Here is a 17155-nt window from a genome sequence, read left to right on the forward strand (position 1 = left end):
TATGATCTCCTAGTACAATCACTTACTTTCAAATCAAGATATCAGATGAGGATTCGATTACCAATGAATTTCCCAAACTTTCTCTCTCTGTATATTTGTGTATAAATTAAAAGAATTAACTGTTAGTCATAAGACGACTTGAAACTGACCAAACGGAACAAACACCGGAATTCGAGTCGGATTGAACAACTATAGTTCCATTTTTTAACCACGGGAGGGCAATGTTTCTATAACTTACCTCGACATCAACCCCACGTCTGCTTTCCGGATCTACTCTGAAGTTCAGGCCCCTGGAAAGACACAGGTTTGTCCATAAGATATAAAGTATTTTAAAGTTGTCTTACAGCAGGAGAGGCCAAATCAAGTTATTTATATTATATTCATTGTCAATACTATTACCTGTCTTTGTCAATAAAATTGTATACCAAATGTACACACAAGGTTACAGTGGAGGAAACTGCATTATCATATATTGTAACAATAAAATGCTCTAAGTAATTCATTCCCGCGTTGTAAAAAAACAAAAATTAAATGTTTCAAATGTTTAAAAAATAAATTTAATACACCATGAAGGAAGGACGAAATAGCAGTTAATATGGGCAGATACTGATATGAAAGAAACACATCAATACATAAATATATTCTGAAAGTTTACGTTTCCCTTCTGGAACCACAAGGGGCGGTGTATTTTTAAACCTACCCTTTTATCGTCATAGAATTCATATAAATCAGGAAATTATCAATAAATTTAGGAATGAGAAAGAAAATCTGGATCCTCAAAAAACAAAATTCCTAAAAAAGTAACTTTTTAAAAACAATTTATAATCAGTTCATATTCAAATTATTGTTAAAAATGTGGATATAGCCCTAAAGAAATCTTTAAAAAAATATTAATGGACCAATAAATTGTTCCGTAAAACCAGTATTTTCCCATAATTATCACTTTTTGCATTCTGAATATATCCAAAAATGCCAGGATTTTCTTACCATTATTTACAAAGGAATTGCCAAAAGAAAAAAATTGAATAAATTGTTTTCAAGATGTAACAAACCAATGATGAAAAAAAAAAAACCTCAAATGTGATAAAGAAACAAGACAGACATTGATTAAAAAAACACATAATTCTTCATTTTCTGAAAATGTCAGGGTCCAAGTGTTAAATCACTCAGAAATGTCAATTATAAAAAAATGCCATGATTAAAAAAAAACTAATGAAAAAGAGAAGGAAACTACCAAAAGGTTAGACGAGGATGTAATTACTATTTAATCTCTGAGAAAGGCCAAGAGCAATAAAAATACAAATTGAAAATATTCCCGTTATTAAAAATGAGAAAATTACCAGCAAGAAAAAAAAAATCTAAACATACAATCAATAACAAATACTTAGATATTTGTCCATTTCAACTCTTAATTAATAAAAATAAGAAACAAGAATTTTCCCCTGGACTTGGCTAAAACAATTAAAAGTGAGGGAGAAATTTGAAAATCTGAAATAAAAACATATGAAAAATGAAATAAATAAAAAAATTCCATGACATGAAACAAACTGGACATTGTGAACTTATTTACATTTTTCTCTGCAAAATTTACTTACTTGCGAAATTCATAAAGAGATCTGTAAAGAATTGTTGTAATGTCTTGATGATTTATGCAGGAGTTAATAAGAAATGAGCAAGTAATATAAGAAATATAAGTACCAGGATTTTAAAAAATCCTATCCAATGTATTTTATTGACAACAGAAGCAAACTCCTCGGAGGTAATAAGACACAAGAAAACTTCTTTATTAGTATGAAAATCTTTAATTAGATATTTGGAATTGACAGATCTGGACTTCCTGACAACATCTCACTTCCTGCAGAGGGTCATAGATCCAGGCCTCTGTCCAGACAACACACTCCACATCCTCAGAGACGACGTTACAAGAATAAACGATGAAACGTACAGAAGTACAAACGGCTGCATGATGACCATAAAAATACTCACTGACTTTCATCACGTCGGTTCAAAACAAAATAATAAAAAAACAGCATGAAACATGTTTTGCTTTGTTCCAAAAAGCAAACCACAAAAGTCACAGATTTCCCATCCTACAATTCGTTTGCTAATTTTGAACCCTATAATTGTAATCTTGTCGGATGCATCTACTTTGACACGGCGTTTTAAATCCCGAAATCCCTGCAGAGGTTTTCATCCGCCATTTTGGACCCCATGTAGTTCGCTAACGTCCTAGCTAGCTGGTCCTGTTAGCTTGAAGCTTGACTAGCGTTGACAGAGTCAAGTTCCCGCAAGCCCCCATTCCACAAGCCTCTGTTAGCTGTGTCACGGTGACTCAATGGATTTTCTAAAGTATTTTACTCGAAAGTAAATGTTCACTTTTGGTTATTAAGTCAGAGTAATCAACATATTCCCAAACAATCACAGTGAAACAAATTAGAGACCAAAATATGCTAACGCAAATCCCAGTGTCGCCTTAGCCTCTCACACACATTTACTATTCTTGAGTACTACGCTTAAATTAAAACCTACTTTCTCTCGAACCGGGGTGGGTAGCCGAGGAAACGCGTCCTTATTGATGGGATTGTCTGTTTAACACATTTTGGTGGAGGAAACTGTAGAATATTGACTGTGGAAACTTAAATTTAAATGACTTACCGAATCATTCGACGGCTTCTGTTGAGTGTTATCTTGTAGCCTGTCGAGCTAGCTAGACCACCGCTAGGCTACAGTTAATCGCCCACAGCTATCTTATTGGACGAAGCTAGCCGACTCACAATGGTCATTTAACTTAATCAGATATGATATCGACTAAAGCAAACTTCGGGGACTGGAAATCTGACGCGGGGAAAGTGAATATTTTTCCCGTGTAAGATTAAATTAAATTAACCCCGAACGCCTTCCAAAGCAGGGAAGCTAGACGAGTTGACCGAGCGAGCGAGACGACTTTGGGCTAGTTAGCTTGAAATCAGCTGGGAACGTTTCAACTCACACCTGCTCTGATTAAACGGCAAAACTCACCGATATGATGAACTAAAATTATCTGGTTAAGGTTTTCTGTAATCCAACATTCATTACTGAGAATTAGTTTTAGTTTAATTTCATTCAAATATAAGATTTTAATCCCGTCTTGACTCCCCGCCACAGGCTCTCTAAGGCAAAGCGCGGCGGCTAAAAGAAGGCAGAGGAGATAAATATTCTCCCGGGAATAAAGATTTGTTCTTGACTTTTACCACGAATAAATGTAATTTCACGAAAAAAAACAACAAAAAGTATAACAAATCTGTGAATTATGTAACAATGAAAGAGGACCGAGGTTTAATTTTTAAAAAGCTTGGCGAGCACATAATTGTAGAAATACTTATCTCCTCCCCACCTGACATTACAACAGACTCCAGCCTCTATAAACATTAATTTTCGTAAATACAACATAATCCCCATAAAATGGAAATAAATGATTAATTTTGCTTAGGTGAGATTAAAGTCTATGTAAATCAACAGGAGGTTCTGCAGGGAATTTGGCACCAGACATAAAATAAATTAGGCGACTTTAAGTAATATATTGTGGAGTGTTTGGGGTATTAAAGAGAACCAAGGAAAAAAACAGAAATAAATAAGAAATGTGTGACAAATAATAATCAATAATATAGACGGGGAAGTAAAAAAAAAAAACAGATTGAATGAGTCAAACATGACAAATAACCTTTCAATTAATTGGAAAAGTTGCATGAAAAAGAGTGCAAAATGAATCATATTTGCCGGTTATTTCACATTTTGTGTTTGTTCTTGTTGGTCAGATCAAAGTTGGAAATATGCGTGTTCTTTTCTTGTAGTTTTTCCAACTTTAATCTCATAAATCTGTGAGTTTTACCGGGTATATATGAGACTGGACTTGCAGGAGTTTTTGCTGACCCTACATTCTAGTTTTCTCTTTAATCCATCCATATTTTTTTCACAAATCCCAAAACCCCTGACAGAAAAGCAAATAAACTTATTTAGTGACTCTTCCTGCAGCCTGGAAATAAGTCAAACGAGGGTGAAGACCCTGCAGAATTTCCAAAAAATGATCAAGCTTAGCAGAAAGAAACAAATCTTTATCTGAATATTCTGTCACACGTCCCTGGATTAAGGAGGTTACAGACAAATGTGTACACACAATACTGATGATGATGGATAAGTAAAAATAAAAAAGATAAATGGCTTTTTTATTATTATTATTATAGGGGAGGTATACATATATATATATATATATATATATATATATTAAAAAAAAAGCCACAATTGCCCCAAAATAAACAAAAATACTTTACTTTTATAAAATTGACAATAAAGCTTGAGATAAAAAAAAGAGGGAAAAATAAATATTCAATTTCTGGAATGTAAAAGAAAATGTTCTCTTGTAATAAAATATCTAAATGAAACAGTCTAAAAACAGCGTTTTCATATACAAGTAAGTGTAACACATTTAAACAAACTCGAGATAAATCATTCTTCATGTTTGCTGGGGAAATAGGTCATGTGTCATTTTCGCTTTATTTTTTTCCTCCTTGAACTGGCACGTCCAAACTGCCTCCGCGAGGAAAACAGAACATCCTCGAGGGGCTGATTTAACATTCCCCTCCTTCGCTGCCTCATTGATTTCTCTAAAACTATTTCTTTAAATCTTCGGGCCGTTTTAGAAATGAACTGCAGCCGAGGCAGATTCAGTGTGATGGGATGGCGCATTCAACTATTTCCTTTTTCACTGATGGATAGTGTGCCGTGTTTCTTGCCAACGAGAAACGACAGGAGCAGGGAGCCACGGGATAAAATCGATTTATGCCACAGTACATCTGAAACGCTCTCAATTCCATTTTCCCTCAAAAATACCTGCCGAGGCGAATAAACTCGAGGCGTCGAGAGACGCAGCAGTGAGCCGAGATGACCTTCACTGGATATAATCTGGAGATTGCGCTTCGATGAAATAAACCCGGTGCCACTGACCCGAAATTGCCTCCGTAAATCTGGACAAAAAGATTCGGAAACGTAGCAGGAAATTACCTTGACAAAATAATCACTCTGACATTCATTCATTCATTATCTGTACCCCTTATCCTGCGTTCAGATAGGCGAGATTCACCCTGAACCGCTTGCCAGTCAATCACAACCATCCGTCCTCTCGTTCACACGTCGTATAGACATATAACCATTCACTCTGACATTCACATGTCATAGAGACATTAAACAATTCATTCTCATTCACATTTCATACAGATACAAACATTCATTCACTTGTCTGGGAAATTTAGGGTTTTTGGAGGAACCGGAGAAAATCCATGCAGGCATATACAGAATCAACCCAGGGACCTTCACTTTGATAAATATCAAAATAAGGAAGAAATTACAAGAAATAAGCTGAAAATTAACAAACTAACATACGACTTCTGGCTCATTTTTGGATGAATTCTTCTACAACCGGGTTTATTTGGCAGAGCATCCCCCCCCCAACATTGTAAAAAAAAAATTACATTTAACCCTCTGGAGGGAACCTGTGGGTCTCCAGACACCGCTTACACAGAGGGGAAGTTAAAAAAACAAAAAACAAACAAAATAAGGAAAATAGAAACACTTTGCTGCTTGTCTCAAGTTGATGTGGATTCTTTTTAAGACAAAGTCAAATACCCAGTTCCCCAACGGCCCCTTGCGAATAAATAAAGTTTATTCTGATTCTGAACTAAAGGCCATAAAAAATAATTTATTAGAAAATAAAAATGGGCCAAGTCCAGTGCCAAAACACAAAGTCAGTTGACTCCTTCCCACAGACGGTGTATTAAAATTTCAAAATAAAAGTAATGTAATTTGTTGTGGGGGGCTTTAACAAATCTACTAATATTTCACAAATAAAGGAATAACAAATCATCAGCATATTATTTTAGAACAAAAATATTGGAATCTCTTACACAAATACATTAATAAAGAGCTCTTTTTCAGTTTTTGCCGCCGACTGTCAAATTTCTCATTTTTACTTTGTTCACCGTCGCCATGGTAACCACCCTGACTAGCATCAACAGGCTGTTTTATGGGGGGTGAGATACCGGATTGAGAAGGAAGACAGCAACCTACTGCTCATGGTTCATCCATGATGGGTTCATTGCAGAGAACAAATTCTACAAGGGATTAATAAAGGATAAAATATTATTAAACAAAAAATTTGCCATCGAGCATCTTCTCCGATGGATTTGCCTGGGAGAGGACGACAAAAACACAGGATTTGGTCTCAAATAATCCAAACATGTCTCTGCAGTCACAGTGTGGTGAGCAGACGGACGTCAGATATGGGCGCGCACACACACACACACACACACACACACACACACACACACACACACACACACACATATATATGCATATGCACACACACTTGATTGAAGCTACCATTAAAAAAATAAGCTCTAGATTGATCCGGCCTGCGCCGGCAGCCTCATCTCCACAGGAAAATCTCCGGGTGTTTTTGGGAGGTGAAGTTCGTCTCCGCCAGAAAAACTCTTTTCAGTTCAGGACTTTATTTGAACGCTTCCACTGTCACTGGAGTCACGACCTCCTCCAGCAGCTTCCAAACCCCCAGTAGAGTCCACAAGCTCATCCTTCAAATGGGAAATGTTTTTTTTATGTAATTAACGCCTCCTGTCTCTTCCTCGAGGTCAGAGGTCAGAGGTCGGTGACTTTGTTCTCCAGGGCGGCGGCGATCTGCTGGAGGCGGAGGGTCAGCTGTTTGTTCTGGGCCGCCGGGTCATCGTCCAGCGACTGGATAATCTGCGGGTGACAGATTTTTAATTCTTTACATTTTTTGGATGCCTTCATTTTTGCTTTTTCGTATATTAAAAAAAAAAACTCGAAGAAGCGGGAAAAGGGAATGATTAACAGCTGGAATATGAGGCTCAATCACACCCACTCTCTCAGATGCGCACACACACATACACACACACATACACACACGCACACACTCTGATCTGGCGGTCAGGGCTGTAAAGGAACCCGTCTTACCACGTCGTAGTACTTGCTGGCATACTGGTACAGTTGATATAAGGCCACCTGGGTATTCAGCTGGTCTGTGTGTTCCTGCAGAGGACAAACACCCTTTTAGACTGGCTATATAAAACACACACACACACACGGGCAAGGGCGCGTACCCTGGACAGCTCGGCGAGGTGTGTGTTCATGTCCTGGTCGCTGACCGGCACCATCTGCCTGATGCCTTTGTAATAACTGAAAGAATTAGCCCACGTGCATATGCACGCGCACACACACACACACACACACACACACACACACACACACACACACACACACACACACACACACACACAAACATTATTGTTTGTTTTTAATTCATCCTCTCAAAGATGGAAACATAAAATCTAAATCTCTGAGACGTTCATTTTCATAAATCAAAATACGCATATTCAAGTACAAAATATGATTCTGAACAAGATGATAAATGAAAATAAATACATTTCTCGTTTTACAGCTGGAAATATTCACATAACAAGTTGGTAAGTTTTCGTTCTTAAAGTGGCAATTTAATTATGTAAGAAGATGTTTCAAATCTGGCGGAGGGAAAAGAGTAAAACTCACTTGTCCACCATCTTCTTGTAAGTCGAAATCTCTTTTGCATAGAGCAGCTTGTTGCTCGGAGAATCCTATGATGAGACAAAGAGGGCACAGAAAGGTGTGGCCTTTCAGAACATTATCTGAACACATAAGCTATGGTTGGAGCTTTATTTTGAAGTTGAAAGACACTTCCTGTAAGGCAGGAAGTGACAAGTGATCATCTAATTTCAGCTTGACTTTTTTGAGTAATTCGACATCATAAGTATAACTATATGTATTCTAAAATTATATGTAATTTTTTTTTGAGTTTTGTTTGTTGAAAATTATTCTGCAATCTCTCAATGATTTTCAAGTTATTTCTCAATGTATTATTTCTGCCTGATTTATTTTAAAGAAACTCATTCAGACAATTTACCCATAAAATTTTTCCATATTGATTTGTAATTTCCTACTTCTTGTTGGACATTTTAACAAAATTTATTGGAAATCTCAGTACAATTTCTTTTTCTCTTTTTTTCTAATTATTCAGACTAATTGTTGATACTTCCTGGGTCAATTTTTGAAACTGGAATTTTTTGCTTACATTTTTTTTGTTCTTTAATTATTCATTAATTAATTCATTATATTATTAATAAATTAAATACCACAGTGTCTTTTATTTTCTATGGAATTTCACATGAATTTTATTGTAGTTTTCCCATTTTTCTTTCTTTTTATTTCTAGATAACAGATACAAGATTTTCTTGATTCTCTGTTATTATTTGCAGATTTTCGACTGAACTCCTTCCATTTTCTCACATTCTCAACGAAGGAAAAGTTGTTGCGGAGATTTTCTTTAGAGCAATTTATTTTTCAATTCAAAGCCACTGTTCTTTCAAATTTTTCAGAAAATAGATGGTAATTTTCAGAGAATCTCTTACTAACTTTATTTATCAACTGAATATCATGCTGATAATTGTGCAGTTTGAATCATGTATTTTAGATAATTATTCAGTATTTTTAAGTAATTTATTGACAAACGAACAGCCTGTTACTCAGACATGAACGAGGACAGACGCCAGTGAGTGTGTGTGTGTGTGTGTGTGTGTGTGTGTGTGTGTGTGTGTGATGGACGCCGTCACTGACCCTGCTGAGCTTGTGCTCCGTCTTGGTGCAGGCATCCATGAGGGTCTGAGCGATGACGTGCAGAGACCCATCCACCACGTCCGACACGTGCACGTCGAAGATGAAATGGGGGTTCCTCAGGATGTTCACCCAGAAACGCAGCGGCAAACTGTGCGTGTACAGTGTGTGTGTGTGTGTGTTTGATGAGAAGAAAAATAAAACGGTTTATTTTGAAATTTTGCCCTTGAGAGAGTGGGAGTTTTTAATGACGCGCTTCCCTCCATCTATCTTTCTTCCTCTTCCTCCTCCTCAGACCCTCATCAATAATTCACCGTCTGATGAATATTTCACCGTCAGTCTTGTTTGCGCGCGTCGCCGGGATGATTGACAGACCGGAGCTCAAGGCCGCCGCCGAAAAAACAAAAATCAATCTGAGTTTTCTGTCCCTCCCTGCACGTCCGTCCTGATAACCGGCTGCCAATTACACCTCTGCTGCCTGACGACATAATTACGCCCTCATTTTCGCTGACGAGGCGAAACACACGGGGTAATTATTCCCTCAGCGGGTTTTATCCACCCGCAGATCAAGACAACCCCGTGGGGAGGGGCAGGGGGAAGGTCACATGACTTCCAGCGGTTGCGATCAATGGAAACTGTTTGTTTAAGGATAAAAATTATTCTGGTGAGTTTGAGCGAGGACTTTAAAGTACCACACACACTCACACACACACACACACACACACACACACACACACACACACACACACACAGACAAACACACACACACACGATGATTTAGAGTCGTCCTTGAAACTTTCTGCGCTGCACGATAATTCAAAAGATAATTCCGCTACTTGACAAATGATAGAATTTGCAAATTAATTCATGCAGCGTGTGTATGTGTGTGTGTGTGTGTGTGTGTGTGTGTGTGTGTGTGTGTGTGTGTCTGTGTGTATTATAGTGCCACCTGTTGGTCTTCCAGATGTGCAGCGTCTCCTCGTCAACGTTGTCGTGCCTCAGCGCCTGTTCGTCCAGGAAGTCAAAAAAGTATTTGACGGCGGGGGGGACGGCGCGGCAGCACAGCACGCTGCGGAAGAAATCGTCCACGAACTTCTGCAGGGTGCCCTGTGGTGTGCACACACACACACACACATACACACACACACACATACACAAACATTTTTAAGTGCGTTGACCATGCTTTGCAGTATGTGAATCAAATCGCTGACGACTGAAGGAATGATACAGGAAATAGTTCCATATTCAAATATTCTTGTCATGTATATAATTAATACATATATTGCAAAATGATTTGTTTACCGCAGTCATTTCATCCATCTCATTTTCTATACATGTATTGTATTAATCCCATTTTGTAAATACATCAATTTATGTTATGTATAAATCTCATATGGTGCTATATAAAGGGTATGTTAAGGTATATATATATATATATTTTATCCATTCTTCTCTCTGTCTGTCTATTTATATATGTAAATAAATATAAATACATGTATATATGTATACATGTATATCTACATATCCATCTTGTAATGTATGTACATAATAATCATCTCCTTCTGTACATATGTTCACATAAATGAATACTAAGATAAGATAAACTTTATTGACCCAAATAGAGGAAATCCCTTACTGTATAAATATGTATTTTAAATAATATATATTCAAAAATATCCGACATTCACATATTACATTCTGTACACTTTGTATACACACACACACACACACACACAATATTCATCCTGTGTATACATACACACACCTATATACATCTCATTTTGAATATATGTATTATATCTATCCAGTTCAGTATATAGTGTATATTAGTACACTCATCTCATTCTGTATGTGCAGAAATATGTATACATATGTATACATATGTATACATATTTCATATGTGTTTCATCCTCTGCTGATGCCACTCTGCTCATTCTCGGTTATGCATTCTGCTGTAACGTGTAAATGTACCTGGCTGCTATGACAAATAAATAATCTATGTGTGTGTGTGTATGTGTGTGTGTGTGTGTGTCACTACTTCACAAATCCCTGCTATTAACATAAAGCTACTGGGGGAAACAGCGCCCCCTCGTGGCCAAAATAATACATACAAAGACCTGATTCATATGACTGAACACTCAGGTCACCTCTCAATGCATGTTTCTCTAGTTTTTATTTTTCTTCAATTTTCAGGGATCGTTCCTCCTCCCATCCTCCTCTCCCTCCGTGTTGAAAACAACAAGACCCTCTTACCTTGACGGACAGCAGGCGGGTCAGGTAGATCTCGGTGATGGCCTTGGTCGTCGCCTTGTCCTTCACGTTGCTGCGCTTCGACTTCACGTCCTCCACGTCGTCGGCCAGCCGCACCAGGTGGAAGGTGTTGTCCTCCTCCAGCAGGGAGTTCTCTTCACACACACACGCACACAAACACACACACACGTACACACACGGTGACAGTTAGGATGCACATGCACACATGCACAAACACGGGACACAGAAACTACAAATGAAATGAGGTCTTAAAAAAAAATATATATCTATGTATATATATAGATGTATATACATAATATTTTTATCAAGTGAGTATGATAATCTTTTTAATACTGTGTTGCTCTCTATGAAGAATAAAATTTTGCACTTAAGGATCTGTGTGTGTGTGTGTGTGTGTGTGTGTGTGTGTGTGTGTGTGTGTGTGTGTGTGTGTGTGAGCCAGTGCTTCTCAATTATTTTCTGTCCGCCCCCCCACACTCCGCCACAACTGTAAATAGTATAATTTGTCTATAAAACTATGATATGTAAACCTCTGCAAAACATTGTATCTTTATTAACATTATAGAAAAGAACAAAGAAAGAAATATAGATCAACTTACAACAGTATCTTTATTAACATTTGTGCATCAATTTGCATCAAAATGTTAAAAAATTAAATCCTTATTTAAACTACCGTACAAAAATTTTTTGACTGCCCGAACCATCTGATACTGAAAAATAAAATAAAATAAAATGAATAAATAATGATGATAATAAATTCAAATTGATTAGCAACATGAACTCAGGAGCACAATATAAATACACTTTAACCTACAAAACAAAAAATGAAAAGAGCAGTTTGTGCTGTTTTTTTTTTTCATCAAAATTAGTGTGTGTGTGTGTGTGTGTGTGTGTGTGTGTGTGTATACGCACTCTCCTCAGAGTTGTCCTGGTGTTGGTGGAAGGTTCTTGCGTGTAAAATTTTGGACAGCACCAGCGTAGCATTGTCGCGGACCTGCGGGGAGATGATCATCGGATCCACCAATCAGGAGGGAGTTCATTAAGCATCAAGAGGCGTCTTTCGCCGAATCCGCCCCCCCGCCTTCGAGGTCACGTGACCCGCTAACGTCCTGACGGACTCATGGGTTCCCGCTGGAGCCTGGACTCACGTTGTAATGAGCCAAAGTGTTGAGTTTCCTCCACTGTCCGTCCCTCTGGGATGTCAAGTCGATGTCGGACAGGACCTGACCCGCCGAACCCGGACGCCACTCTGAAGACCAATCGGGATAAAAGATATTTGAGGAGTCAAGGATGGCCGAACTGAGCCGCCAGTTCTGTTTAATAATTTACCTTCGCGTAGACCGGGGGCGTCAAACTAAAATGCACAGTGGGCTGTAATATAAACACTGGCACAAAGATGCCGTATATATTGAAAAAAAATCTTCCTTCAGATATAACAATGAACCTTTTCATATGGAGCCACACAAGTTTTGCTTAAAAATTGAATACGGAACAAGCAAAGCTTAATACTACATAATATATAACTTTATATTGTACACATGCAAAATCCTGTTGTGTGTGTGTCTTTGCTATTTTTCGGAGGGGTAGCACGGTGCCGGTATTAGCATAAGGTCGCTATGACGACTGTCAACAGAAGAGAGGGCGTTTATGGGTCGTGTCGTGATTTTCACACCAATGGTTGCCCTTAAAGGGCTACATGTAATGCTAACAGTATAAATGTTCTTACATGTAACCAAATGTAATGTAAATGTGCAGACCAAAAAAAAACGTCTCCAAAGCTAGTAGGTTGATGCATTTGTAAATTAAGTTTGTTTCACAAAGTAACGGTGCAATGACTGCCCACCAGGGGGCAGCAGAGAGCTGAATGTAGTCTCTGCACTAATACTGGACTTTCTCAGAAAATTAGAATATTGTAATAAAGTTCTTTATCTTCTGTAATGCAATAAAAAAACAAAAATTACTTTTTCATGTTATTTTAATATTTTTGAGATAGGATTTTTGAGTTTTCTTAAGATATGAGCCATAATAAGCAATATTAAAATATTTATAATGAATCAAGAACGTATAACATTTTTTGTTTTTGTAACTGCATTACAGAAGATAAAGAACTTTATCACAATATTCTAATTTTCTGAGACAGTCCTGTAGATCATGTGGTTTGGATGGTTCACACACGCACACACACACATAAACACACACACACGCGTACACACACACACACACACACACACACACACACACATAAACACACACACACAGATTGCCGCAATAGTTGTTTGGCAGCATCTCACCCAGAGCCATGTTCTCTGCCTTCGGCCGCTGAGAGAACGGCAGGTTCCTGAAAACCTGATCGATGACTTTCTCCGTCACCTAGATGACAAACAGAACAAACAAAATAAAACTCTATTGACATCAACTGAAGCCTCACAGCTCCTCTGTCACATACACACACACACACATACAGACACACACACACAGACACCAGTGATGTGCAGTCAGGAGAGGCAATGCCTCACTTGACAATCTTTGAAAGAAAAAAAAAAGGAAAATAAAATATAATTAAATGGTGATATTTATCAGTAATTTGCACTATAAAGGTATCTTTCATTTAACCTCACTGGTTTTAGATGAGATTTTAGATTCATATTTACTGTTTAAATACTGAGAAAAGACGTGCGGTGAGGCAGCGGACTGTTGAGCCTCAACGTAGATTGCGCAATGACGACTGATCGCTGGCCTGCTCTGCATTAAGACCGTATTGTCGCCACTCTGTATGTCGCTATTAAATACACTTTTGTTACATGGACTACATTTCCAATGTACAGTGTTTTTCTGTCAACAACTGTATGTGTGTTACTCGTGCTGAACAATCATAAAATGTCTGCGAGGAACCACTAAGTGAGGCACGCAGTACTCCTGCCTCATGGTCGGTGGCGCTCGTGATTGGCTAGAGTTGGGAGGTCAAGTGTAGCTATTTACTTTTCCCTCTCCTCACTTTCAAATTGTAGGATTATATATCCACACTTAGACAATTTTCCAAACTGGACTCACATGGACTCCCTTCGTCAATAAAGGTAAGACCATAATAACAGTTTTTTAAACTAAATGTGCTTTTTGTGTGCTCTAGTTTGTATGTATGTGAAGAACACTGACATGAGATTTTAAACATAACCCATTAACTGCTGCCAATCACATGGTGAATAAGCTACTCTGTAGGGTTCATATGTTTGTAAATTTGATTGTGATGAAGTCAAGTCCTCACCAGCCATGAACCTCACCACACGTCACACACACACACACACACACACACACACACACAAACACAACGGCCTCACCTGAGTGATGGTGTCGCAGGTCAACACCTTGACCGGAGTGACGTCCGGGCCCTCGCCATGGACCAACACCTGCACCGTCTGCCGGGACGAAGAGGTCGGACGGCGCTGCTTACTGTACCGCGTGTACTCAAGAGTACCTAGTATGTACTGATGCGTGTACTTACAAGGGCCGAGTACTCCACGTCGTCTCCCAGCAGTCCCGTGTCGTTCAGAGTGTACTTGGCCTTCTTCATCTTGACGTCCACGGGCCCCTTCTCCACCTGGTGCTTCAGGGCCTGGAAGAGCTTGTATAGAGGCTCCCCTGCTGCGTCCTTTTGGAGGGGGATTTTGATAAAAACACAAAAAACAACCCCAAACATCCAAAACTACAACTACGCAACTGTCGCTAGTACTTCTACTTACTAAAACGACTAATGCTAATATTACCACAACCCACACTGATAGTACCCTAATTTCCAGACTATACGCCACTACTTTTTCTACATGGTTTGAACACTGCGGTTTAATTTATAATTTTTTGGGGTCTTTTTTTGTGCTTTTGGCTTTTTTGGGCTGCCAAAACATATAAAAAATTACAGTGAAATTCTGAGGCCGTTCAATGCCGACACCGAAGAAGACAACTTTAATGGTGCAAGGAGATGAATGGACCTTTTCTTGCGTTATTTTTAATAAATCTTTTTCATCAGCCGTGTTACAGCCACTGTTCAGATTAAAAAAAAAAATCCACTACGTATTTGTGGATGTTACCGGTGCGTATTTAATTAAAAGTTAAAAAAAAAAAGTTTCTGTGTAAATAGTAAATATCTCATCGATGGCTGGAAAGCAAAACCGCCCATTTGCAAATTTTTCGATTTTTGTTTTTTGCATTGAATGGTGAGAAATGGAATGGCTCCACATTTTCAGTCTATCTGCAAGATAATCCCACCTTTTCTTTTGACATAAATGTCACATGACAAAACTCCTATGTGCACAATGAAGCAGAAAAAAATTAGCAAAAAAACACTTATCTGCATTGTCAGTGGTAAAAATACATGCTATGTATTTTTAAATTATAACATAGAAATATAGTCTGTGAACAATAGAATATTCTTCAATATCTTTAACAAAGACCATACTATAATCAAATGAAACATTTTTTTCTGTTCCTGAAAAAAGTGTTTTTTTCAGATAGGAGGTTTTGCATTCCAGCCATCGTCATGTTACAACATGAACACCTGCGGCTTATAGACAAGTGTGGCCTTTATATGTACTGCACATGTATCTTTATTTATTTAGAGTTTTCAGTCGCAGCCTGGTCTCAGACTGAGATTTTAAAATCTGTGAATATGACCGGGTCACTATTTACAAAACTGCCACTAGATTCTTTCAGCAATTTTTTTTTTCCCACTAGCCATGTTTTGCCCGGGTATTTGCAGAGCCTCTGCTATTTCACTCCATCGCTTCCCCTCCGTTTGTTCGTGATTTGCGGAGAGTTGACGTCGTAGAAGCCGGGGCTGTTCTGCCCACAGTTCCAAAGTTCACTCCTCTTTCCGGACGCTCATCCAAGAAATACCATCTCTGCCATCAGGTTTACTGTTTCTGATTTTGTTAACCGCTCCTCTATTGGTTGTTGACTGTGTCACCGTCAAGAATGAAAGACTTGTTATGATATCAAATACGTCCCATATTGTCGTAAAGCCCAAGACGAGGCGAAAAAAGATCTTAAACAGCTCCGATTGCAACCTGGCCAAACTTCCGAAATTACGTTACGCCTTGAAGTTTTTAGTTTGCGGTCGTGAAGATGTTTAGGTGTGAGCCCAGCTTTACCCTGAGGAACTGGTAGAGACAGATGGACATCCAGTTACACAGCATCCTCTCCACCACCGTCTCCGACCTGCAAGAACAGCCAAGTGAACGCCGTTCCTACGGGAACGGATATACAATCAATAATGGCGTGTGTGTGTGTGTGTGAGTGTGTGTGTCACCTCCGCAGCATGAGCTTGGGGTTCTTGCTCTGCACGTGCTCGTCCATCAGCTCCAGCAGCAGCGTCCGGGTGATGTTGGTGTAGTACTCCAGCTTCCCGTGCAGCGCCACCGTCAGGAGGGAGGCGAAGTAGCTGCGAGCGCGAGCGTTGAAATCCGGCCGGCTCTCCAGCGTGTGGATGAACTGGAGGGAAAAACACACACACACACACACACACTGAATTGAAATCTAGCATCACATAGAAATACTCTCTGAGTGTACACGCTCACGTTGATGAGGAAGGTCTTGCTGTTCAACAGGTTGGAGAACTGTGTGAGGGCCTGTTCCACGATGGCTCTGCGGCTCTCCGGGATCTCGATCTTCCCGGTGATCATGGCGTCGTCGTCCCTGCTCTGAGACGGCAGGAAGAAGTTGCGATCGGTGTAGGTCTTGTAGTCCAGGAAGGGGATGCGCGCCTCGTTGTGGTCACTGTACTGGTCCTCCATCTCGATCATCAGGTCTGAGATGGAAGAGGGTTTCGCTTTTGTCACGGCAAAATTTTAACCTGCAGCCTTAATTTCAGCAGATGGGATTACTAATCCCTGCGTGAGAGCTTCAGGCCACAATAGGGTAGGGAGAGTTCTCCATAATAAAACAAGTTATGAGTGAAATCTGTAAACTTGCAGCCCCCTCGGGAGTGTGTGTGTGTGTGTGCACGTCACCTGTGAACTCCTTCTTGCATCGATCCCTCACAGTTTCCTCCAGATTCTCCAGCTGGTGTCTGACCTTCTCGTACTCCCGCTCTGCCTGCTGGCTCTTCCGCCTGGAGACGTGTCATTAATTCCGACTTACAAATAATAATGATTCGAAAAATAATATGTATATTTTTAAAATTGGA

The 17155-nt window shown here is 39.1% G+C and overlaps 1 protein-coding gene across 2 annotated transcripts in view; it reads right to left on the bottom strand.

The window, feature by feature from the left end:
• Nucleotides 1–1782: 1782 nt before the first annotated feature.
• plxnb2a.1 (plexin b2a, tandem duplicate 1) overlaps nucleotides 1783–17155 on the bottom strand; it is a 112164-nt gene continuing 96791 nt past the window's right edge. The window contains exons 28-43 of one of the 2 annotated variants that reach the window (XM_086146529.1): nucleotides 16980–17080; nucleotides 16548–16777; nucleotides 16280–16461; nucleotides 16122–16188; nucleotides 14480–14626; nucleotides 14316–14393; nucleotides 13272–13350; nucleotides 12129–12229; nucleotides 11893–11974; nucleotides 10963–11114; nucleotides 9659–9816; nucleotides 8713–8860; nucleotides 7612–7676; nucleotides 7167–7242; nucleotides 7021–7095; nucleotides 1783–6789 (exon numbers count right to left, since the gene is read on the bottom strand). In XM_086146529.1, coding sequence (XP_086002655.1) covers nucleotides 6685–6789; nucleotides 7021–7095; nucleotides 7167–7242; nucleotides 7612–7676; nucleotides 8713–8860; nucleotides 9659–9816; nucleotides 10963–11114; nucleotides 11893–11974; nucleotides 12129–12229; nucleotides 13272–13350; nucleotides 14316–14393; nucleotides 14480–14626; nucleotides 16122–16188; nucleotides 16280–16461; nucleotides 16548–16777; nucleotides 16980–17080 — 1846 coding nt within the window. In that variant the 3' untranslated portion in view covers nucleotides 1783–6684. The remainder of the gene's footprint in view (nucleotides 6790–7020; nucleotides 7096–7166; nucleotides 7243–7611; nucleotides 7677–8712; nucleotides 8861–9658; nucleotides 9817–10962; nucleotides 11115–11892; nucleotides 11975–12128; nucleotides 12230–13271; nucleotides 13351–14315; nucleotides 14394–14479; nucleotides 14627–16121; nucleotides 16189–16279; nucleotides 16462–16547; nucleotides 16778–16979; nucleotides 17081–17155) is intronic. The other variant, XM_086146528.1, reaches the window with a different exon arrangement.

The sequence above is a fragment of the Fistularia commersonii genome, chromosome 5, assembly GCF_037954325.1.
Source record: "Fistularia commersonii isolate RoL2024-O1a breed Wild chromosome 5, RoL_Fcom_v1.0, whole genome shotgun sequence".
NCBI lineage: Eukaryota > Metazoa > Chordata > Actinopteri > Syngnathiformes > Fistulariidae > Fistularia > Fistularia commersonii.